General features: G+C 38.8%; 1 protein-coding gene across 1 annotated transcript in view; it reads right to left on the bottom strand.

Moving 5' to 3' along the window:
* The window catches only part of Lemd3 (LEM domain containing 3), a 41489-nt gene that overhangs the window by 12490 nt on the left and 3487 nt on the right, over positions 1–25512 (bottom strand). The window contains exons 2-4 of the mRNA XM_038314887.1: positions 8827–8864; positions 5695–5761; positions 3451–3518 (exon numbers count right to left, since the gene is read on the bottom strand). Of these exons, the coding sequence (XP_038170815.1) occupies positions 3451–3518; positions 5695–5761; positions 8827–8864 (173 nt within the window). The remainder of the gene's footprint in view (positions 1–3450; positions 3519–5694; positions 5762–8826; positions 8865–25512) is intronic.

Genomic DNA, 25512 nt, shown 5'->3' with positions numbered 1-25512 from the left:
ATCATTAGAAACTGTTCTCTAGAAGAGAACGGATTTACTTCAGCAAACACAGAAGTAAAATCTGGGAGGAAGCTACAGTAAGAGCCAGGCACTAAGCTCTCAGTGCTTTATATACTCACTGAAATGTCCCAACAATTTTCAGAGACATTAACAGTTCCCTCTCTAGTCTGGGGAAGGGCTTGGTTAAGAGCACTGGCTGTTTTTACAGAGGACCCAGGTTCAATTCCGAGCATCCACAAGGCAGTTCACAACCCTCAATAACTGCAGTTCCAGGGGATCCAACACCCTCTTCTGAACTCCAAGGGCAATAAGCACACCCATGATGCATAGACATGAATGCAAGTCATAGTCGTACAAATATATAAATACACTTTTTAAAATTTTCACTTTCAACAGAGCATCTTCAGAAAAGTTAAGAGATAGTACAAATATGCAGTGTTAGAATCTGAATCTAGGTCTAATCTTGATCGCATTACATTGTTACTCCATCTTTCTGTAATGCACATATAAACCATGCATTAAATTAAAAACAGTCCACGTTTGATGTATAACAGAACTATTAAAATTAATTGAAAATTAATTATAAATGTTCAAGTGTATAAAAAAATCAGTAACTCCATCATTTGATATTATTCAGTTAGGGGTACTTAAGAAAAAAAAGGTCAAAGTGAAGACATTATGGAAACATAAGATGGAAAAGAAGGAAAAAAGAAAAGAAAAAGAAAATATCCTAGTCAGAACTCCCCAAATATGGGTAAGGAATTAGACATTTAGATAGAAGAAGCCCAACAAGTCAGAAGAAACTCATCTCTGAATAACCTGTACACGAGCACATCAACAGACAACGTCACTGGGGCTGGGGAGAAGGGAAGAGGGCTCAGCTGCTGAAGTGCCTGCTTGCATAAGCACAGGGACCTGAGTTCAGATCCCCAGAATGCACGTAAAAAGCCTGGTATGCCGACATGCAGCTACAACCCCAGACCTGTGGAGGCAGAGACAGTAGAGCCTTGGAGCTCTCTGGTCATACAGCTTAGGTGAACCAGCGAGGAGGTCAAGATTCAGGGACCCTGTTTTTCAAAATAAGAAGGGGAGCAATTGAGGCAACTGAGGAAGACAATGTTGACCTCTAGCCTCCCTCATGCACATTCAACCACACACCCCATTATTATTAATATGAAAAGGCAAAGAGAAATTTAAAGATAAAAGGTACTCATTGCATAAGAGAACCCATATGATCATTGACAGATTTTGGGGGGCAGAAATCTTAAAAGAAGAGAGTAAGACGAAACATACAAAGTGCTGAAAGAGGAAGAAAACTCCCTACCAACTACGAATATCATATTCGGAAAACTAACCTTCAAAAACTAAGATTTCCCATAAAAGTGTTGCGAAGTTCAATACTATTAAACTTGCCTTACAAGAAAAGTCAAAAGGCATTTAATATTAAAAGAAAGATGTAAATAGCAACATAAAAGCATATAAGTATAAAATTCACTTATAAAGGTACACATAAATACAGACACTGTATAATGGTGATACATGCATAAATCACTTCAAATTACAGCATACAAATTAAAAAATTATGTTTTAAAAGCTTTAAAAATGTTAATGTAAAGAGCTATGCATATTAAGGGATATATGAGCTAAAAGACACGTTCTATGGAACTGACAACATAAAATACAGAGGAGAAGAAGCGCAAAAGCAATTAAAGCATTTCACTACAAAAAATTACAAAAGAGAATGCATGATGGGAAAACAAGTTTTTCATATAAGAAAAGTAATTAGAAACAGAAAAAAGAAAAGTTTATCCCATCAATAATAGACTTCAAATGAAAATGGAAGCAACCTAATCAATACACTGGATGGCTAAATGAATAAAAAGCATCCAACTGCCTTCTATGTAAAAGAACCCACTTTAGACTTAAGTACACATGGACTGAAAAGGATAGAAGGGAGAAAGATATTCCAATGGCCTAGAGATTGGATATATAACAATGTGTATACAGCTACCATACTGTACTGTACGTACATACATTTAAAAGATTAACAGGAAAGAACTCATGTTACTTTTTTTTTGGTTTTCTTGAGACAGGGTTTTTCTCATGTTACTTTTTAAAACCATAATATTTGAAGAGGGGGAGTAGGAGGAATGACACTTGTTCACACTGAACCCACACAACAATCTACAAGCTGGCTGGATCACACTTCATTTGCAAGCATTTGGATCTTTATGGGATTATCTGCAAGGAACTGGACAGTCATAAAACTTCCCAGAATGGTTCTTAAATTCTATTTTTCCCTCCCACAAATCAGAATGGCACTTTCCTTCTATTATTTTTCAACTAGTTTCAAGGATGAGTTGAACAGCTCGGAAAAATCTCACCTACAAGTCTTCTTAGTCCCCTGAGAGTAAACCCATCGAGAGCAGACAGAAACAAATGACTAGCTGCTCGCGGGCTTTCTTGCATGTTCCCCACCTATCTTAATTCTATCTAAATTTCCCTCCTACCTTTTGCTCTCTGTAAGACGGGGTCTCGCTAAGCTGCCCAGGCTGTCCTCAATACCTGGGTTCCAAGTACATCCCCTGCTCCAGTCTACCAAGCAGCTCCAAGCACAGGCGTGTGTCACAGTGCCCAGCTATTGTCATGCTCTTGACACACTTATGTGCAGTTCTTTATACACAGTCTTCTTAAAAACACTAAAAACTCCACTTTCTTTGATTATTTCTGCCTACACGACACTAAGTGGTTAAGACTGCTTTTTGTAATTGCATAAACATTATTAAAACAAAACAACTTCACAAATTAAAAAAAAGTACACCAAAATTAACCATACACAAAATCTATTCACCACCAAAACAACCATGACATTGTTCTGCCAAATCCACAGCAGAAGTAGAACTAGAAAAACAATTGGCTTTATATCCTTAGATATAAATACACTTCAATCAACTTTATGTCCACAATCTCAGAAAGAAAAAACCCACATGTTCTCTCTTACCAGGAACCTAGCCAATAATACATGTACATGTAAACAAATGTACAAGAGAGTAATCGGTGGTTATCTGTGAGTCACAACACCCAAAGACCATCAGAAAATGCAGATACTTGCATCATAATCCATAACAGTATCAAAATTACAGCTATGAAGTACCAATAAAAATAATTTTATAGCTGAGGTCCTCACAAAATGAGGCACTGTATTAAAGGGTCAGTGTTAGGAAGGCTGAGAACCATTCAGGTAGAGTAACATGAAGAAAATAGACAAAGGCTAAACTTAGGAATGAAAAATGACAAAGTGCAGATAATGCAAATAAGTTATAAAAGAAGATATAAAAAGTATGCCCTAAGCAGTGCAATTAAAGTAATCAAATACTTAATAGTTTTGATAATGGTATGGCTATACATGAACTTTAAGACTATGGCTAAAATTCTGATTTCACTGCTTACTTTTAAATATGCAGCTGCTTCTTGGACAGAAAGCATCCTTTGACTGGAACTGCCACATTCATGATCTCCTGAAAAGGTTAACATACTAATTTGGAATAAGTACAATATTGAAAAAAAGAGAATTTAAAATTTAAAATATTTTACAAATGATACAATTATACACACACACACACATACATATAAAATCAGTAAAGATTGATGAACGTTACTCATGTCTTCTAGAAACAGTTCCAGCAACTACTGTTAAATGAATCTGGTCTACTAAGAATACCTTCCTCTCATGTTCTGACCTGTAATGCAATGCAGGCGCGGTGTCACTCTGAAGGTTGGTTATTCTTAAGGGAAACATCCACTAACCTACACACCGACGACGCGAGTGAGTCTGAATGTACTACTGCACTAACCTTACTTCCGCACTAAGCCACATCTACTTTCAGAGCACAATCAAGTTCACCGCTGGCAGAAGTGCACACCTGAATACTGTTTAACACAGATTAACAGTAACAGTAGGCCAAAATTCCTACCTATGAACCTGTGACTTAGTCTTTATAAAGGGTGTGCTATAAAAGTTAGAGAAAATTACTTTCTTCTTTAATCTAACTGAAGAGAATCCAAAGCTTTTTTCCAGAATATATGTGGTTGGTTACTAGAGATAATTTTTTTCATAATAAACTTTAGTTCTAAGTTTTTGCTGCCCTATTATTTTCAAGTAGTCTAAAAATACCTTCTTCAACCTAAAAATACAATCTGGATGTGGTGGCATAGGCCTTTAATCCCAGCACTCAGGAGGCAGGGGCAGGCAGATCTCTGAGTTCGAGGCTGGCCTGGTCTGCAGAGCGAATTCAAGGGCAGCCAGGGCTACACAGAGAAACTGTGTCTCCAAAAATACAAAAAACAAAACAAACAACAGAAAAATATAGTAACTAAAGTGAAATCCTGCCACATCTTTCTATAATGAAAGTCCGTTCTTACAAGTTTGCTCAAGGAGCCAGGCTGTGAAGGTGGCAGTTAGACAAGGGAAAGAGTAGCTGCTGGATGAGCAGGTTTCCAGCTCTACAATGCATCCCCAGAAACTCAGATTCCACAGACCCAGAAGTGAGCAGATACAGCCGAGGGCCAAATGTGGCCTGCTGTTGCTATTTATAAGTGAAGTCTCACTGGGCTATGGTCAAGCTAATTGATCAATAGACTATTTATGGTTACTTGCATGTAAAAGCAAAAATAAAATAGTAGTGACAGAGGCACACTAGTCCACAAAGCCAAATATTTACTGTGAGGCACTTTATAGAAAAAAAACTTGCCAATGCCCACTCTGGGGAAGGAAATCTACATCTTTAAAGAGCAATCTCCGTGTGCTGATCTAGTAAACTGCAGACTTAGGACACAACGCTGCTATTGAGCCAACACTAGGATTTCTTAGCCATGGATATCAGCAACCTACTTCCAGGTGCTAAAGCACCGAATAAATGAAAGGCAACCCAATCAGTACAAAGAGAACATTTAATCATGTGCAAAATGTTCTAAACCGAAAACGCTGAGCAAAACTATGGACCTAAAGAGCAAACTAGATAAGACATGGGAAACAAACGTCAGAATCTTAAGTACGTTTAAGAGAAGTCACCAGTCTGCCCTCACTGGCACACAGCAGTCCACTCTGTATGTTTCCTGTCCAAAGACACTTCTTTAGATTACAGATAAAATGTTAATAATGTCCATACTGAACTGGATAGGCAGATATGCTACAGCAGGCATGCAGACACTGCTTACAAATATTAAACACAGTAAGAACCCACTTAATAATTTCATTCAATTATTCAGACTGGAGATGTGTTGATACCTGAGTACTCTAGTAGACCTAGTAAGAGCAGAATATGAGAAGAATTCAACAAAAAAATAGAATACTATATTTACTTTAACTAAAGGAATGAATGACAACTGCATTAAACCAAAAGAAAATCTACACCTCTGTATCTAATTCGAGATTCTAATTCATTACTGCCTGTCCAATTCAACTGCTATCTACGACTTCAGAATTTGCTACTGTTTATACAATATACATATATCAAACATATTTGGCACGCAGAAAAAAAGCCTTGATTACATCTGTACAAATTTCTTTTAAAACTCTCTAAAGAAAACTATTGAATAAATATGGCTATACTAAGGCAGACTACTTCTATTTTCACAATGTGTACACACAAATTTTAGAAATGGTTTGGGAGCCAATGAAAGTTAAAAAAATACCTGCAAGCTGGGCCAGTCGTTCGTGAAGTTTGTATAATGTGCTCATCAGAAGATTTCTTTCTCTTTCCTAAAATTAAAAAATGTTATTATGAAAAACCAATTCTAAGAAAAAAATGTCTACAATTATTTAAGAGGAAATCAAGACAAAATGGTTAAAGCTATATAATCTGAAAGACAAACCTATATGGAAACAATAGCTACTATATTTTAAAGAACCTTATCATTCTCACTGTTAATTATTTTACTTTCTTGAGGACTATTGAGTTGGCACAGGGGGCCAGAAAGATGGCTCAGTGATTATGAGGTCTTCTTCTAGAGAGCTAGAGGTCAACCCCAGCACCCACGTCAGGCAGCTTACAGCCTTGTGTATCTCCAGCTCCAGAGGAACTGAGGCCTCAGCAGGCAGCAGCACTTACGTGCACATTCCCACACACAGACACACACATGTACACATCATTAAACATAATACATTTTAGAAAAAACAAACTACAGAATAGGATTTCACACACAATAACCTCCCAGCCATCAAAGCAACCCTTCCAATTTCACATTGTGTATAATGTATCTTGTATACAGTGTGTGTATATAATGTGTGTTTATATATATATATTGTTCTTGTCTTTCTTCCATGCAGGTTACATCCCGTGTTTAAGTGACTGACTTAATTTGTGTGTACACACACGTGAGTTGCACACACTGGGGAATACCCATATACATCAGAGAACAATATACAGGAATTGTTCCTCTCCTTCCACTGTGTATGTTCAAACTCAGGTTGTCATGCTTGCTGACAAGCACTGTTAGCTGCTGAGCCATTCTCCATGGCTTGTTTTAATCTGACTCATTGACGTAAAACTAAAGGAATCTGTATTGTTCTTTTGACATACATCCTGTCCTAGACTTTCAAGATGACCCCATATACAGTTACCAACCATTAGCATGAAGCATTCAATGAAGCTAGAGTGAAGAACTACTTTTTCAGAGAAAAAGTGAGACACACGAACAAGGTATCTCCTGTTCTCAAGACCACCACCACCACCATGCAGAGTCACATTATAACTGCTAAGTTCAATGTAAACATAGAGGAGTGGGTAAACAAAAGCCCATCTTTGTGACAGAGCAATAGAGCTGGCCAGCACAAGAAGAAAAGGCTTGACCAGCATTCCAAGAAGAGGAAACAGCACAAGAGGTACAGAACCATGAAAGCACTGGTTACATTTCTTACATAAACAGGAGTAAACTGAAGGAAAAATAGCCTAGATATGAAGAAAAATAGTTTGTCTTTATTCTGAAAATTCAGGAGAAAAGTAGAGCAGACTTGTGCATGACTGGAATGCTGCTGAGCAGAAGGCAGAAATGACCTGGAGAAAATGCGGCATGGTCTATGGAATCTATCAAGTAGTCTGAACAACGACACACAAAAAAGAACAACTGTAGCTGAGATCAGTCAGTATCAGGGATGAGGAGGAAGGGAAGATAGTCTAACACTGAGGCAAGGTCATAATTAGCAGGGATATCTGCATGAATGACAGAACAGGGTTGCTGGATGAACATGCCCATGAGCCAGTCCAGGCGCGGTGAGAAGGCGGAGAATGTGACAAGGTGACACATACATGTCAAAAAGCTGCCATCTCCCCTTCTGTCCCCACAGTCATATCCAGGAAACCAAGAAAACAAGTGTACACACTATGAGAACATAATTTTGTCTGTACACCTATGATCACTGAAGACAGGAAGAAGCAAATTCATAAAAAGCTCCAAATTCTCACCCCATTTCCTGGATTATGGCATGATGACAGACAGAGTATTCAACCCTAGAGGTGACTGCTGGCTCCTCAGCTTTTGGCCACACCACCCTTTCATTGCCCTTATCCTTATGCCACTATGAATCAAGGCAATTCCTATCTCCACACAAAAATTAAAAAGTCAAAGTGCAGAGAACACTGGTTTATACCCGTAATCCCAGCATAAGGAAACTGAGACAGGAGAGTAACAGTAAGGCCAGGTTGACCTCTTAAGACTTTATCTCAAAAACAAAAACGGAAAAAAAAGAAACACAATAATTCAAACTCAAAAAATCAAACACAAGCCGGGCGGTGGTGGCGCACGCCTTTAATCCCAGCACTCGGGAGGCAGAGGCAGGCGGATCTCTGAGTTCGAGGCCAGCCTGGTCTACAAGAGCTAGTTCCAGGACAGGCTCTGAAAAAGCTGCAGAGAAACCCTGTCTCGAAAAACCAAAATCAAACACCAAGAAGTAAAAGCTGGAGCTGAAACCCAAGATTCTTACGCTGAATCTGTGATAATATAAGATACCAAAGAAAATAGTTTTTGTACTCCTAAGGCTCCTGGAATCCACTGAACTAAGCCTCAATTATGACACTACCACATTTTAAAGACTCAGTTGTCAAATTCATTGCAAGCAAATGTCTTCTCTACAGCATATACTGAACAAAATTACCCCAAAGCTCCACTCCTAGCAATCTGAAATACTATTTATTCTACAGGTCTCACTGTACTTTATTACATGCCCTGACTAAAACAAATACTTTCTGATACAGATCTATGTAATGGTCAGTTCCTATAGTGAAAAATTATGTACTATAATATAAACATCAGTCTTAAATATCTAAATACCGAAGTGTCTATGATATGAAAAGCAAAAATACTTTGATGTAATAAAACTTTGGTTACTGCTTCACCCCTTGAAGAAGAGTCTTTAAAAGGCCTCGCCACTTCCCTTTCAGACCTTTGCTTTCCTGATGGGTCAGCGTATCAACAGAACAAAGGTCCAAAAAGAGACAAAATGAGAACAAAAGAAAAAACTCACTAAGATATCAGACAACTGAAAACAACCAGGGATACTTTTAAGTATAAGCATCAGAACAGGGGTGGCATGCCACTCCCATTTGATGGGGCAGTTGTCTTTATAGTGAAGCAATAAACACTCCAGTTGTCAGGAGTTCTAGGTCAGACTTAGTTATATTAGAGGCAGGAATACCCAGAATGAGAAAACACAATGCTTCAAACTAAAAGGGCCTTAAAGTTACTTCCTTAGGAAATAAATGGTCACTTCAATCTTTTCATCACTTTAAAGCATGACACAAATTATAAGCATTATGATTTTTTACTTACTTGTATTTTTCCAAATGTTTCATCAAAGGGGTTTTTTACTATCAAGGAAAAGAAAGAAAAAAGAGAACTATTAGCATCACTCAAGAATTTAAACCCTCCTCCACAAGTATCCTGAGAAGCCAGCATATACTGTTAAACCAATGAACATATGCAAACAAGATGTAAACAAACCGGCTGTAAAGGCTGGGAAAGTAACAAGACCAACTGTGCTAGCCATTCTCACTTTAATTCTTCATTTTTCTGCATCACAGCTGAAGGCCAGAGTTCTGGTGCAATGAATCAGCGACTCAGATCTCCATTCCAGTATTAGTAAAACCTCCTCAACTTAATGACTGGTCACTCCATAACCTTCCCTAAGGAGGGGTGACAATGGCACACACCTCACACAGCTGCTGCAAGGACTGAACGGGATAATCCCTGTAAAATGCCCGCCATAGTCTCAGCTGTCACTCACTAGGTTCTCCATATATGCTAGCCATTTTATTATTACCAACTGTATCATGTTTCTACCTTAACTTGTTGCTTTAAAACTAAGTGATTCTTTTAGGATTCAAACTTCTAATACAAACAAAAACCTGATTTTTGCTAACATCTAGAAAAATTGGCAAGAAGAATATATACAGATCAAAGCAGTTGCCAATTAGATGTCAGTATTTGAAAATCAAGTATTATAAAGGGAATTTATAGTATTTTCCATGTAACCTTCCTCTACCTAAAATCTCCAAATACAGTGCCAGATTACAATGCTAAATATAGAATACCTCTCACAATTACCCAGAACTTCTTCCTATATCACCTATTTTACTATATACAAACATATTTAAAGTTCAAAGGTACTTGAAGATTTTTACACATTTTATTCAGATTATATATTATATAATCCAGGCCACAACTAAGTCCAACTGATATCATAACATAGTTCACCCTGACCAGATTTCCTTTCTGAGGTGCTTTTCTATTTTTATCTGAGAAAACAGGAAGTTCCATAGGAACCAGCACTGCCTGATTCTAAGAAAGTTCATGTCCAAGACCATCCTGATGAGGTACAATGAAAAGCAGGGGGGAGGGGGGATACATGCTGCTATGCTGTTATCAAATTTTCCAAATGGTCTTTTAGACAACCTCCTCTATACAACAAAAAAGGTACCGATACTGGGAAAGATGTATTTCTGAAAGATAGAAAATTTAGAAGTTCTCAAAAGAGTAGAAAAAGTAAAATCTTAAATATTAAATTTAAAAATCAAAACACATGGATTGCAAAACTACTTTTTAATAGCATTAAATTTTAGTGTTAAATCTGAATACTAAGATAAAGCTATATAAAGTTCAATATACTACCAAAACTGTTTAATCAATCTTAAAATAAATTGGTCAAGTAATACTAAAATATCAGTAATTTTATGAACAAAAAGCAAGTCTTGAAACATAAAATACATGTAGTCCTGAAAAGGTGAGTTTTAAAGTCTTTGAAGAAAGTCCTGATATAGCAATTTTTCCACTTGATATGAAAATGGCTTTGCCACCATCAAATGGGAAACCAGCTCAAATGTGTCTATGACGGCAGAACTGCATGCACTTCAGGAGTGGTTGCCACATACTGCTCTTCCCTGAGCCTCTCCCGCCTGTATGAATGGAGCCAAGCACAGTTAGTGCTGCTGGAAAGGCTTCCTGCTGCCTAGGTTAAATCCACATTTACTCCGTGCTATTCCCTGTCCTGAAAGTGCTGGCTGGAGGTATCAGAAGGATAGGAAGGCAGGAGGATGGAGTAACAGAGAAGACTACAGAGAAAAACTGTCGGTTGAATACTGCTGTCATTATGTCCTAGATTTGTGCTTCAAGACTAAAACTGAGAACTGGTACATCTAAAAAGACAGGGGAATTCTTTCTGACCTTGAGTCAAAGGTCAAAAAATTTTTATGCCAATATATTAAGAATAAAATATAGCCTTATGGGTTAAGTTTTTAAAGGAAATTCTATCCAAGCACGGCAATTCTGTAAGTTAAAAAAAAATGAAGTTCTCAAGTTTATGAAAGAAGTATGTTCACATATCTTTCTTCCCTCAAATAAAAAAAAATTATTATTTTTAAAACGCCAATCACCTCATTGGAACTGTCTGGTCTTTAAGGAGAAAAGGAATTATCCTTTTAAAAACCACACATAGTCTCGTCACTAGTGACCCATCTAACAATATGAAGAAACCTGGCAACTGTAAACAAGACCATATCTCAAAAGTGTCTGGCAGCAGAACTCTATTACTGTATTAGCTGGTTTCTACTCTAGGAGAATCGAAGGAACTACAGGTCTCAGTTGTACCCCAGAACAATGACAGTGCCAAGCACTCCCTGATTCACACTTCTGTCCCAGGGACACAGCCAGCCATGAGGCCATTTTCCAAACTGAACCAAACCAACTAATGGCCTTTCAAAAGGACTCCCCATGGGTCACAAAGAGCCGGTAAAGAGATCAGTGCACTGAGTATTACATGCTAAACAATGTAAGTATGGCCACTGAATAAACCAAATATGTGTCCTGGTTTAGTTTCTGTAGCTGTGATAAACCACTGACCAAAAGCAACTCGAGGAGAGGGCTTATTTGGCTTACAGGTTACAGACCATCATTTAGGAAGTCAGGGGTAGGAATTCAACACAGGAATCTGGAGGGAAAACCTGAGCCGAGATCATGAAGGAATGCGGCTTACTGGCTTACTCAAGCTACCTTTCTTATACATAGCCAGGCCCACCTACCCAGGGATGGCACTGGTCCAGTGGGCAATCAAGAACTGACCCCTCATAGAAGAGAAAGTGGGAAGTACACCTGAACACATTGGCACAGGAGACCACTTCCTAAATATAACCCCAGCAGCACAGACACTGAGAGAAACAATAAATAAATGGGACCTCCTGAAACTGAAAAGCTTCTGTAAAGCAAAGGACACAGTCAACAAGACAAAACAACAGCCTACAGAATGGGAAAAGATCTTCACCAACCCCACATCAGGCAGAGGTCTGATCTCCAAAATATACAAAGAACTCAAGAAAATGGTCATCAAAAGAACAAATAATCCAATAAAAAAATGGAGTACAGACCTAAACAGAGAACTCTCAACAGAGGAATCTAAAATGGCTTGAAGACACTTAAGGAAATGCTCAACATCCTTAGTCATCGGAGAAATGCAAATCAAAAAAACTCTGATATTCCACCTAACATCTGTAAGAATGGCCAAGATCAAAAACACTGATGACAACTTATGCTGGAGAGGTTGTGGGGTAAAGGGAACACTCCTGCATTGCTGGTGGGAGTGCAAGCTGGTACAGCCCCTTTGGATGTCAGTGTGGCGATTTCTCAGAAAATTAGAAAACAACCTTCCTCAAGACCCACTAATATCAAAGGATGCTCAATCATGCCACAAGGCCATGTGCTATGTTCACAGCTGCATTGTTTGTCATAGCCAGAACCTGGAAACAACCTAAATGCCCCTTGACCGAAAAATGGATAAAGAAAATGTGGTACACAATGGAGTACTACACAGCAGAAAATAATGGCGGATTGAATTTTGCAGGCAAATGGATGGAGCTAGAATACATCATTTTGAGTGAGGTAACCCAGACCCAGAAAGACAATTATCACATGTACTCATTCATAAGCGGTTTTTAAACATATGGCAAAGATAACCAGCCTACAAATCACAATCCCAGAGAACCTAGACAACAATGAGGACCCTAAGAGAGACATATATAGATCTAATCTACATGGGAAGTAGAAAAAGACAAGATCTGAGTAAATTGGGAGCATGGGGACCTTGGAAGAGGGTTGAAGGGGAGGGAAAAGGCAGGGAGGGGAGCAGAGAAAAATGTAGAGCTCAATAAGATCAATAAAATTAAAAAAAAAAAAAGAAATAAACTGACCCCACAGACATGCCCACAAAACAATCTGATAGAGGCAATCCCTTAATTGAGACTCCCTCTTCCCAGGTATGTCTAGATTTGTAATCCCTGCCCTTGTGGTACTTATGTTCTACAGAGATTCAAAAGGAAATTGAAAAATGAATAAAATGAAATAAATGAAATGCTAAAAATGCATGCAAGTCAGATAGGTCTAAGTACTTTGGATGGAAAGAAGCTATTTACTAAGATAATCAGAGAATGGCACCCTAAGATTGCATTTCAATAGACACCTGAGGGAACACACCATGGGAATATCTGAAATATGTATATGAAGGTCAGGCACAGAAAGAACAGCCATGTACACAGAGGCTAGAAGGGAGTAAATAGCAGGTCTGGTCTATTACTCCTGGGATGGAAATAGGCCAGAATATTCTACAGTGGGATGGACAGCAAGCAGTAAGAAACTTAAGTCAGATTATAAGACAATTTAAGGGGTCAGCAAGTAGGATTGTAAACATTTTTGTATTTTACTTGAAGACAGAAACTTCAGAAAACTAGAAGCATTTCTTATCTAGTTCACATAATAAAGCATGTGTAATACGGAACAAGTCCTTCTGGGTAATTTTAAAAGTCCTAAGCACTTACTGAATAAATATCTACTTATAAGACCAGGGAAATGAGCAACTGGTGCTTTGCTCCCACTTTCTCAGACCAACAACAATGAGCTTCAGTGTACATGACATCCTTCTGGTCTGTGCATTTGGAATTAAAGTAAATTTAGAACACAAAAAGTATTTTTTTCTTGTCTCAAAGAAAAAATCAAAAACCAACCAAACAACAACAACAAAAACTCACAAAAGGCATTTTTCTGTAGCACTTTCATATTTGGAGGTATTAAACTTTAATCTCCTTATGATACAAGACATTAAAAACAAGAGAACTGTGGCTGGAGATGCACTGCTGGTGCTTAGGTGAGGAAAACATCTCGCATCAAGTTCTCATCGCTAAGTTCTCTCACTGCAACGAAGGAAGACACATGCTCTCAGGAGTGTCCCCTGACGACCACGGGAAGAGTGGTCACAGCCCTATCTGACAAAAGCAGAGGGCCTGCACAAGACTGGGCACATAAGCATTCACAGGATTGCTTTGGCATTTACCATATGACATCAGTTTTTCAAAGCTGTAACCTCTGGAGTCAGTATTGTGATACATCAAGTCCCGGCTCTCTGCCAGTTACCACGCTTAGTTACAGAACTGAAGAACCAAGAGAAGCCCTCCTCTCAGTTCACTCTGCAGAGCAGTGAGTCTAGACGCGGGCTTTCAGAGGCAGTGGCTTACAGTTCTGAAACTATTACCTTGCACTAGTGCTGAGTCCTAGGAAACATTTATCTAAGCACTAACATTAACCATCTCAATTACCAATTAGGTCTGAGTTGTATCTGTTTATATAGAGATATTCAAGTTTGCAAACCCCATCTCTATTACTAGTGGATTATACGTCAGGGGAGGATGGGAGAAGAGGGAATGTTTCCAGCAGCTGAAGAAAGCTGCACCTGTGTGGCAAGCACTTCTGAATGTCACATCAGCCAGACAGATCTAAGTAAGGACAGCAAACAAGGCAGGACATTTTTTTTTTTGTAACAGTAATTACACATTTGTTTCCTGAAAATTTGACAATTCCTCCTGACCCTTTAAATACACGCTCATTCCACAGCACAGGCACGTAACGTACACTGAAATCAGAAAAGTCATCTCCAGTCTGCTCCTGTAAGACTTGCTTTCAGGGGAACATTCCTCCTAGCTTTATTCTCGTCACGAATGACCCTGGAGCTAACCCATTTACTGACCTGGAATGTAAAGGTACACATCTAAAGTAGCTGACTCATGAAATAAGGGGAAGAGGACAAAGATTCTAAAACCTCTCTAGCTCACATACTCCATAGACTTTCAGTCTCTCACTTTGTTTTAGGAGAGGCAATAATCCTGTGTGTCTTCCAAATAACAGTTTATAATGATTGTATTTTTTTTTTCAAAAAAAAAAGGCTTTAAATGTGGGTATCAAATACTAACAATACAAAGAAAACAGAAAAAAAACAGAAAACTAGGGGGTTTTGTTGTCTGGGACTCTTGCTAACTAGGTTTGTTCCTCAGCAAACTATCATGTAATACTCTGATTGCTCTCACCCCACCACTCCTGCCAGCCCTCCCTATTGGTTCTTCTCCACGCTTTTGCTTTTGTTTTGTGACGCACTGAGTTTTTCTAGGGTGGTCTTTGTGAGCATGGATCTACACTGGTCAATGGAGCCTGGCAGGCTCTCCTGTGGGCATACTTCTGCAGACAAGGACTCTCTTCCAGAATGGTTTAGTAGCCAGCAGCTCAGCAGGAAGGAGTGGGCTTTCCTGAGCTCCCTCCCCACCCACACTATTTACAGGTCGGCTCTTGTACAGGACCCGAAGGCAGCACGGCAGCATGTTAACATGGCTGGGATAGCTGGCCCATGCCAGACAGCAATGTGCAGCCCTTCCATCTTCTGACTCTTACATGCATTCTATCCCTTTCTCTGTGGTAGTCCGAGCCTCACAGGGGTTGGCATAAATGATCTGTTTAAGGTTGAACATTCACTGTCCCTTTGTGAACAGCCAAGAATCTTTTGCATTCACCAGCGTGCACTGCAAAGAAAATTTCTCTGAGTAAGGATGGATGTAGCCCATCATGAAACCCTCAGCTATCTGTTAGTTTGAAGAACTAAATAATGCAAGCAAAATCTAAACATTTCAGTACTCAACAGAGGCACAAACAGACTTAGAGCCCCTTGAAATAAGTCATCATTAAATGTTTAAAATAACAAATCCAGAGTCACAGTAAAACCCTCAGTTTCTTTCCCTTTTGTTTTGGGGGGAGAACCTCTTTTTTTCGAGACAAGACTTCTATATAACAGCCCTGGCTTTCTTGGAACTTGCTTTGTAGACCAGGTTGGCCTCAAACCCAGAGATCCACCTGCCTCCACCTCCCAAGTGCTAGAATTAAAGGCATACACCACTACCACCTGTTTTTTTATTTTCGGGGTGGGCGGGGGGAGTGGGTGGTGGTGGTGGTGGTGGTGGTTTGTTTTTCAAGACAGACTTTCTCCGTGTTGTTCTGGCTGTCCTTGAACTCAGAGGTCCGCCTGCCTTTGCCTCTCAAGTGCTGGGATAAAGGCGCCACCCCGCCTAGCTAACCCTCAGTTTCCTTCAACTGTCCTTCCACCTGAAGAAGCACGGCTAAACAATGTCCTCCCCATCCCTCACTGCATGAGCAATACACACTCTGAAAACTCCTTTAAAATGATTCTATGCGGCCAAAATGATTTTATATTTATACATTTTCCCCCCTCAGGTCTATCCGCTCTTCTTCAAGAACCAGAATCCCCATATAGAAATAGGGGTTGGACACAGAACCCTTGTAACTGATTGGTAGAGTTAACTGTGTTAATCTATGAAGAGTCTCGTAAAGTATAAAACAAGCTATTTACTTATATTCATGTAATATCTGCTCTAGCTAGAAGACTTACTAGAATTTTTTCCACTTAAAGTGATATGTTGCATTTTGTCAAACTTACATCCTATTATACTCTATTTTTTAAAACATTTGAACTCAAAAAGCATGGTCACACATTTTTATTTTTCTCTAGGACCCATACTACACTTTCATACCTAACAAGTGAGTGATGAAACTCGTTGTCTATTATTTCTCTATAGAAACTAACAAATGATATTAGACAACACAGGTGTTTGCTTTAAGAAAGAATGGAGCAGAGGGGAGTGGAGAGATGGCTCAGCAGTTAAGAACACTGTCCTCTTGCAGAGGACCTGAGTTTAATTCATGATTTTTGACCAACGCAAAAAGGAGAGATTGCCTGTTTTTCCTTTTTGAACAAAAAAAGGCCCTTATATAATACACTACAAAATGATATAAAATATATATAACTCAATGTGATGAGTAATGGCTTCCCAAAAGTCTTTCTCAAAATACTGACAAAGTTAAACCCTTTACCCCACACAAGCTTCACTACTTATTGGTTTTCTCTCCCCACAGCAGGAGCTGACTTCCCTCCTCACCGCAGTCATGCGGCAGACGGGAAAGGCCATCTCTCATTTCTATGTCTAATCTCAGGAGTACCGGAAAGCAATTTAAAACTGGAAATGGTAACGTAAGCATGGAGGGATAGACCCAGTAAGAACATGAGAACAGCTGGGAGTACCACTGGCACTTCATGCAAAGAGGCGTTTGGTGCCTTGAAATGAGAAGCAACAGAGTGAATGTCAGCCACCCGCCTGCCCTGTCTCTGAAGTGTTTGTGCTCTAAACAAGGGCAGCACAGGGAACAGAACAAGAGTCTTAAGATCAGAATGGCTGTAAATCCTACTCTTGTACAGAATACCTGTTCAAACAATGTCATTATTTGTATCTGTAAATTGATAACAAAACCTACATCATATTACTAGAAATGTCAACTGCAAAATTATATAGGACAAAATGCATGGCACATTGTAATCATCTCAGAATTAGTAATCCTTAGATCCAATTAAACCAATAATGTAACTCAGAGACATCTAGATCTAACCACATATCTACTGAGCCTTAGAAATGTCGACAGTCTGTTATTTAGACTATAAGACTGTCTGCGTTCTGAATCCTTAGTATACACCAAAAGAGCACGTAAAATATCTCATCAGCAACTTCTACACTGGTTATGTCAAAATGATATTCTAGCTATACCAGATTAAGTAAAGTTAATTAATTACTAGTATTCAGTTTACCCATTTCCTTTTACACCCTAATGTGTAAAAGTTTTAAATGAATATATTACTTGTATTAAATTTCTACTGAATGATTCTGGTCAAATAAATCACAACATTGATGTTTCCAATTAAAAATGGAATAAATTTGTTGTTATATGTCACACACAAATTATCTAGGAGACTGGGGATATCAATGTACTTTAGATTCCTTCTAACTTAGGCAGTATGGTTTTAATACGCTACTTATCAAATCCATGTTATGCCTTCCAGTTTCTAGACTGTACGCATTTAAACAACAGTGTGTTCGTTCATCCCCACTTTGGTATAAGAATACTAACCCTAGGGGCTGGAGAGATGGTTCAGTGGTTAAGAGCACTGGCTGCTTTTCCAGAGGTCTTGAGTTCAATTCCCAGCAACCACATGGTGGCTCACAACCATCTGTAATGAGATCTGGTGCCCTCCTCTGGCATGTGGGCATACCTGGAGGCAGAATGTTGTATACATAATAAATAAATAAATTTAAAAAAAAAAAAGAATACTAACCCTACTCTGAAAGTGATCTGAAGAGCATCTAACACGCAAACACTTGTTTGGTACTATTCCTCAGCTAATATTAGCAGATGCTTACCCTAAGATCCAACTGCAGCATGTCTAGGAGGGCAAGTAGGGAGGATGATCCTTCCCTAAAGTAGGCAGCACCTTCAGGTTGCAGTCAGATATAAAGAGGGGAAAAAAGCACTGCTTTGCCTACCTGCCTCGCTTCTTGCTGGTAAACACATCAACCATGCTGCTAGCCTTTGCTGCCTTCCAATCCGACTACACAGCAGCAGCAGCTCAGGCACCCTCCAGGCCTTCAGTGCCAGGCAGGGACTACTGAGTGAGGCTCTAAGTTTTGTGGACTGAGCAGTGCAGGGTCCTCAGCCTTTTTAGTATGCAAACAGCTACTGTTGGACTAGTCAGCCATGTGACCTAATCTAACCATTCCTTTCACAATATATATTCACTCTATTAGTTCTGTTCCTTTAAAGAACTCTGAATAAAACACCCACCTACATTTTTAAGTATATTTTCAACCTCAAATTTAGTTCTACATTTTACATTAATGTACCATATACCTGACTTGCAAATCTACCTTCTAGTGCTCAGCACCATTAAAATCTAGCTTCTGGTATATTTTATGAGTTATCACAATAATATAATTATAAAAATAAAAGGTTCTTCAGTCTGGGAAATAAGGAAGACACTAATTAGTGTTATAAGACAATAGCTCCCTTTTATCTACTCAGACAGCATAAGAGACAAGTTTAAAAGCACTGATAAGGACTATAAATTTAACAAATTTTCATTACTTATTAACATTATTAGCAAACCATGTCATTGAGCTTAAGCAGTGTTTCTTAAATTACTCTACTACAGCTGGAGAACCTAACTTACACTATTAGAAGTACAGTTTAGATCATCTCAGCTTTCTTTACTTCACTTAGGTAAAATCCCCTAAAAACAAGTCATGGGCTGGATCTAAGGCTTATTTTACTATGTTTTCAATTGACAGATATAAAACCAAGGCTCAAGGGTTCTAAGTAACTTCCTTACCCAAGCACAAGGTGTAGCCAAGCACCAGCGACCACTGCTGCCCAACAGTGAGGCAGCGAGCAGCAGCTCAGCCAGCCGGGAGCTCAGGGCCTTGCTGACACTGCGCTGCGGGACCCTGACCATGACCTCTGCTCCTTTCTTCTGCCTCTCATTTTCTCACAGGCACAGTAGTAACTACTCTCACAAAGATTAAGGGGTTCACACAGAAAGTTCCTAATGCTTCCTCTTATCAACTAAGTCTTTAAATCTAAAAGAAGGGACAATTGAAATGGTAATTCTAACAACAAGACATTTTGTCATAAGCATAAGAATAGTCTAGAACATGTTGAACTTAGCAGTAAATGTTCATATTTATAACATTTTCATTTGGGGCACATTTATTCTCCATGTTTCTTCCCAAAAACCTTACTTCTAAAAACTTGCATGAAATAATATCTCCATTAAAATTGTGTGACGTATAGATGCAATTTTCACTTGAGAAATGGTGGCACCAAAGACAGGTGGAAAAGACAACCCACACTAACACTTAGCCCTTTATACTGAGAACATGTTGTGGTGAGCTTTTCCATAAGACACTCAAATGTGCAGAAAATGGTTTTTAAAGTTATGTTTCAAAAATTACAATATGCAAACCCAGACACTGTTGCATAGTAACCAAACCCTAAGTCCTTACAACTCTGAGGACTCATCAAAACATCTAATTTTTAAAGTCTATATACCAACACTAGAGACTAGTGGTTCCCAACCTTCCTAATGCTGCGAACGCTTCCCCACTATATAAATACAGTTCATGTTGTCATGATCCCCAACCAGAAAAGTACTTCTATCCTATTTCATAACTGTAGCTCTGCTACTGTTATGAATTATAATGCAAATATCCAATATGCAGGATATCTGACATGTGACCCCAGGTTGAGAACCACTGCCGTTGAACATCTACTTAACACAAAAACAAACAAAAATAAATGAACAACACAAAGTTTAATGAAACAAAAAAACCACCTCTATTATGTATCTAAAATGCTTTGCCACTTAAAGATAACCCCTACAAAACAATTAGTTTTATACTGGTAATTTAGGGAAGACCACGACTTTCCCACCAGTTTTATAAATCTTATAGCTTTATATACAGTTTGTATTATAGCAGACAGCTCTTCCCCACATATCTATGAATTAATCTAAAATCTGAAGTGAGAATAAATGGTTCCACACAATCCCTAATAGTTGAGTATAATTTTGTACTTTCTTTCCATAGATTATTTTTAGCAGGTCTTAGATTTCACACACTAATCTGCTTAACCCACCCACACCTCTTCAGTTTTCTGGATAACGGTCACAAACAAGATGGTCTGAATCGCACATATTTACACACATAAAGGCAATCTAGCATGGTGACTAACAGCTACTACACACTCAAATCCTGCCCATCCAGGACTGCTCCGTGACCCTGAGCAGTTCCTTCACCCTTCCCTGTCTGTCCACCTCTACAGTGGGAAGCACCTACAGAGTGAGGATTCAAGCATGAAACACCGCACACACAGGGCTAAGTGCTGTTATCACTAAAGCCACAGACCAAGCCTTGCTTGACATGCATTATTTCGTTATTCCCGCTTTGGACTGTTTCACAATGAGGATGCTGAGGATTAGTGGCTAACTTCTCTGTAGTTTAAAAGCTAGCAAGTTAAAGTGTCAATTTGCACACACAGGTTCTCTCCGCCAGAGTTTCCTCAAACCACTTACTTTCATGGGGATAACAAGTTCTCATTGACAATTTCTAATTTTAAATTATTCTACAGGTAATTTTTAAAAGAAAGACATTCTTAGAGTAGATTTTTAATTTCTAAAATCATCAAACTGGTATGTTCAAACATCTGCAATTTACAGAAATATTCTTAGGAGGTATAAAAAAGTATTCTTACTAAGTAATCAACTTTTAAAAATTTCAGAACTAACAGATACCCTGGTTTCATTCTTCACAAATAACGCAGTAAGTATTTTTGTCAAGTTTTAACCCCAAGTCAATGCTAGGTATTAATTTCTAGACTTGGCTAGTCTGTATTCCTCTAAGGAGTAAAAATATTTCTTAAACCAAGCCCACAAAGTGGGGCACTTGCTGGTAACACTTGGCCTTGTAATTAGAAAGACAGTATGGGAAGGGAGCTATTCCTTCAGCAAACAGTCCTTTTCCTCTTGGGTAGCTCCAGTCTCATCTTTATCCCAGTGCTCCGCGGTAACCCAGAGGGCAGGGGCAGTTCCAGGCATTTCCCCTGTACCATTTCCCAAACAAGAGCCCTCTCTGCATCTCTAATTCTCTATGACACCAGTAATCCTAAATCACTCAGGCTCGTGGGCACAAACAACCTCTCGATTCCGACTGAATATGTAAAGAGAATAATCAATAAGCATATTTCTCTCTTCAAAACAATTATCCTAAGTACTATCAGTTCCCAGTTATCAGCCTGTTTCACAGCACTCATGCTTGGTGCTTCTATTACTAACTCTGTCACTCCATTACCTACCTACCTGCTTAGCCATGAAGAACAGCTGACCATGTCCGCTCTCTGCACTGAATCCTCCGTGGATTTCCACGGCTTGACCTACTGAACTACATCCTACCTTGGACTGCAAGCTTCTTCTATTATCACGGGTAAAGAACTGGGCTTGTCACATATTACCTGTTTCCTAACCAATTCCTATGACTGGGCTGACAGAGTTCAAATTCCTGTGGGATGGCCTCTCTTGATATGGGAGTAACATACTTAATATACACTGAGCTCATCGGTGTGTATTTAAAGTAGTTCTTCAGTTTGCATGAATGGGGCTACTGGACTGAAAATTGTCACGTAAAAGGGCATATTATTTATATATACCTTTCATTCATCCACTTCTGTTCTCTAGATCTCTACATTACTTTTAGTGCATACTACTATATAAATAATGGAATATAAATTATGACATAAATTTATGTTAATTACTATATAAACAGTCTTTGTACCATACCATTAGGCAATAACAAGGACATGTTTATATAATATCCATACACAGAAAGTACATGAATATAATTATGACATAAATTTATGTTAATTGCTATATAAACAGTCACTGTACCATCCTGTTTAGGCAATAACAAAGTACATGTTTAGATGTAAATTTCTGACGAACATTTGTGGTTAAATCTACAGATGTCAAACCTACACAAATAAAGGGCCTGTGCTGGGGACTTTATATGTGATCACTTATTCAAAATTTACTGGGTCACAAATTTGTGCCAAGGATACTACAATGATTTCCATCTTCTTCAATAGCACTAAACATTTGACATATATTACACATTATTATAGATGTACATTGTAAGTATATTTAGTACTTAAAGCCACCTCCAGGGAGGTATCAAACACCCTCATTTTTTTAGCAATAGACAATCCGTAAAGTCAAAGAACAGAGAACTGAAATTCAAACCCAAAACTAAATAATAAAACCTGTACCTGACCTACAGGAAGATTGACCTAAGAAGTATAAACTGCCTGCCATGGGAGACTCACACAATCAAACAGTGTAATAAACGCTATGAAGGATGAAGAAACTCCTCTTCAAGCACAAAGCGATGATCCAAACTTGGACAAGAGGATGAAATGCTCACAAAACACACTTCTAAGAATAAGCAGGAGAGGAAAAGAATAGTATGTTCGAAGATACAAAATGTCATTCCATACTCGATGACTAAGTAGTCCATGAAGCTAGGAAGAACAAGCGGAATCTCGGGACAGTTTAACCAAATTTAAATTGGGCCAGTAGCTAAGAGAAAGTCACCAAGTGACTTTAAACAAAAGACTAACTGCATGTATGCTTTAGGAATACTGCTCTAGCACAGAAATGGACTGTGAAGGCTACTGCCTAGAAGCAGAAGTGATAGGAACAAAGATTGAGCTGGGCAGTGGTGGAGTAGGCCTTTAATCCAGCTCTCGGGAGGCTGAAGCAAGTGGATCTTTTAAATTCAAGGCCAGTCTGGTTCACAGAGCAAGTCCCAGGACAGCCAGGGCTACACAGTGAAACCCTGTCTCAAAAAACAAAACAACAAAAAGATTGAAAAGATGCATAGAAACTACAATTACCAGACATCCAAACTAATCAGGGAAGAAGGTGGTAAGAAGGCGGCTAGGAAGGCATCTAGAAACCCAAGTTTCTCTCTTGGGCTCTGGACACACATGGAAGCACCACTATCACAACGGTAACTAGAGGACAAAACCAAAGTGACAGCACAGAAAATGCTGGATGCTGCTGGCACTTGGGATGGCCAAAAGATGTGTAATCAACAAGTCTAGCATTCAGAAGGGACGTTTATGAAAGACTACAAACTGAGAGGTAGTACCTGAGAATGGATGAAACACCCTAGGAAATATGTATAAAGGATGGCACTCAAGATAGATTTCCAGAGACTAAACATATTTACAGCAGGGGCAGACGGGGCAACACGCAAGTCCGCAGGAGTACAGAGCCAAGGAGGGTGGCCACGCACTGAGTGAGCCAAAGGAGAGCAGCTGGGTGACTGGCGGCTGCAGGCAGACTGGAGACAGCCCACCGCTGACTCAATAACTAGCAGGAAGGGGAGAACGAATGCCGTGCTGAGAAGAGAGCAGCAGCTACAGAATACAGACATGAGCACTTTTAGAATAGCACAGACTTAGCACTTAGCGGAATGAGAGAAAGACCTGCGGTGAAAGCAATGTTTAAAAAACATCTTTATACTTAAATCAGCTCATGGAAAAGATACCTATGACATAATGTTAAATGGAAATACAAGCTGCTTAATACATACAGACTAATGTCACTTAAAATCCAGACTCTTCCATGATGACTTCACCTATGCCAACACTGACTTCATCGTGTGCCATTTCCCCTCACTCACAGTCCGGCAACACTGGCCATTCTTTGTGACCCCTCAACACACAGCTTGTTTATCTGCCAAAGAGCTCTTCTTGTCAATGGAGAACCTCCAGAACCTGTCTGTAGTATCACACTCCCACCCCCACCCCAGCTCTCTAAAGATACTAGCGTTTCCTTGTGCTAAAGGCCAGCAAAACCTAACACGAGACTAAAATGCTTACTTTTTCACTTATTTTTCATCTTTCTCTCTGGTACGTAGGCTCTGAAGGTGATTTCGTCTGCCACATACCCACATATTGTTCAACACTCCTCTTTGTTGGAAAGTTATTGGCATGGTAGGCACTTAAAGGAAAACTTACACATACTATCTGAATGAAAATCAACACACCTATATTTACACGAAAAATATAAAGAAAGTTCTGGAAGCAGCTACTATTTTTGTGATAAGTGAACAGGAAGGACCGCAAAATTAGAAAGGGATATATAATTACACTCTCCTTGTCTACAAAAATGTCTTTTGTTGTTTAAGAATGATTTGTAGCCGGGCGGTGGTGGCGCACGCCTTTAATCCCAGCACTCGGGAGGCAGAGGCAGGCGGATCTCTGTGAGTTCAAGGCCAGCCTGGTCTACAAGAGCTAGTTTCAGGACAGGCTCTAAAAAAGCTGCAGAGAAACCCTGTCTCGAAAAACCAAAAAAAAAAAAAAAAAAAAAAAAAAAAAAAAAAAAAATGATCTACAAGAGGTAATCTATTCTGTTCTCTCTTTTTATTCTGTTTTCTCTTTTCTTTTAATGTGATGTCATGATTTAATCGTGTGTAGGACAACTTTATTGCAGGCTAATGTGCGAGTCGTTCTGGTAGTATTTAAAGTTAAAAGTGTTAATCCTTGGAATTGGTAAAGCTTAGATCATCTTAGCTGATACCTAACTCTACAGACATGAAAGCAAACTCAGAAATTTAATGAGTAAAAGTAATTTAAATAATTAAAATATTAATGAAAAATTGCAAAGACCAAAATAACTAAGAACTTTTTACTTAAAAAACTTAAAAGACCATTATACATTATGTAATTAAAATGATAACTAATAAAAGCTTACAGTCACATATAACCCTACAATCTTCTGGTCACGCTATTACTTATAGTAAAACTTACACTATTTGACCAATGAACGCTATGGCTAAACATTAAAACAGACAAAAGATTCAGAATACAGAGAGTGAAAACGTTCAATCTGAAAACCCTAATGCCATTAAGTGACCTAACTAACAGAACTAGCAGGCACTTCTTTCTGCCATGCTTTATAGCATGTCAACTGAACAAGGGATTCATTGTACTTCTGCATCAACTCAAACTTCTGCATCAACTGCTTCAAGGTATAGCTAACGGAATTGATAATGTTAAATAGATTAAAAAACACAGTAAACATAATTCACATTAATAACCTTCTTACATATACACTCTAATTTACCAAAAATACGGCAAACTTCATCTGAACTTCTAATAAATATCTTACGCTTAATAAATTATCTCAGTTGACCCTCACAA

Source organism: Arvicola amphibius, chromosome 17, assembly GCF_903992535.2.
Source record: "Arvicola amphibius chromosome 17, mArvAmp1.2, whole genome shotgun sequence".
Taxonomy (NCBI): Eukaryota; Metazoa; Chordata; class Mammalia; order Rodentia; family Cricetidae; genus Arvicola; species Arvicola amphibius.
Note: the sequence above shows the minus strand (reverse complement) of the source record. Positions and strands in the feature narration are given on the sequence as shown.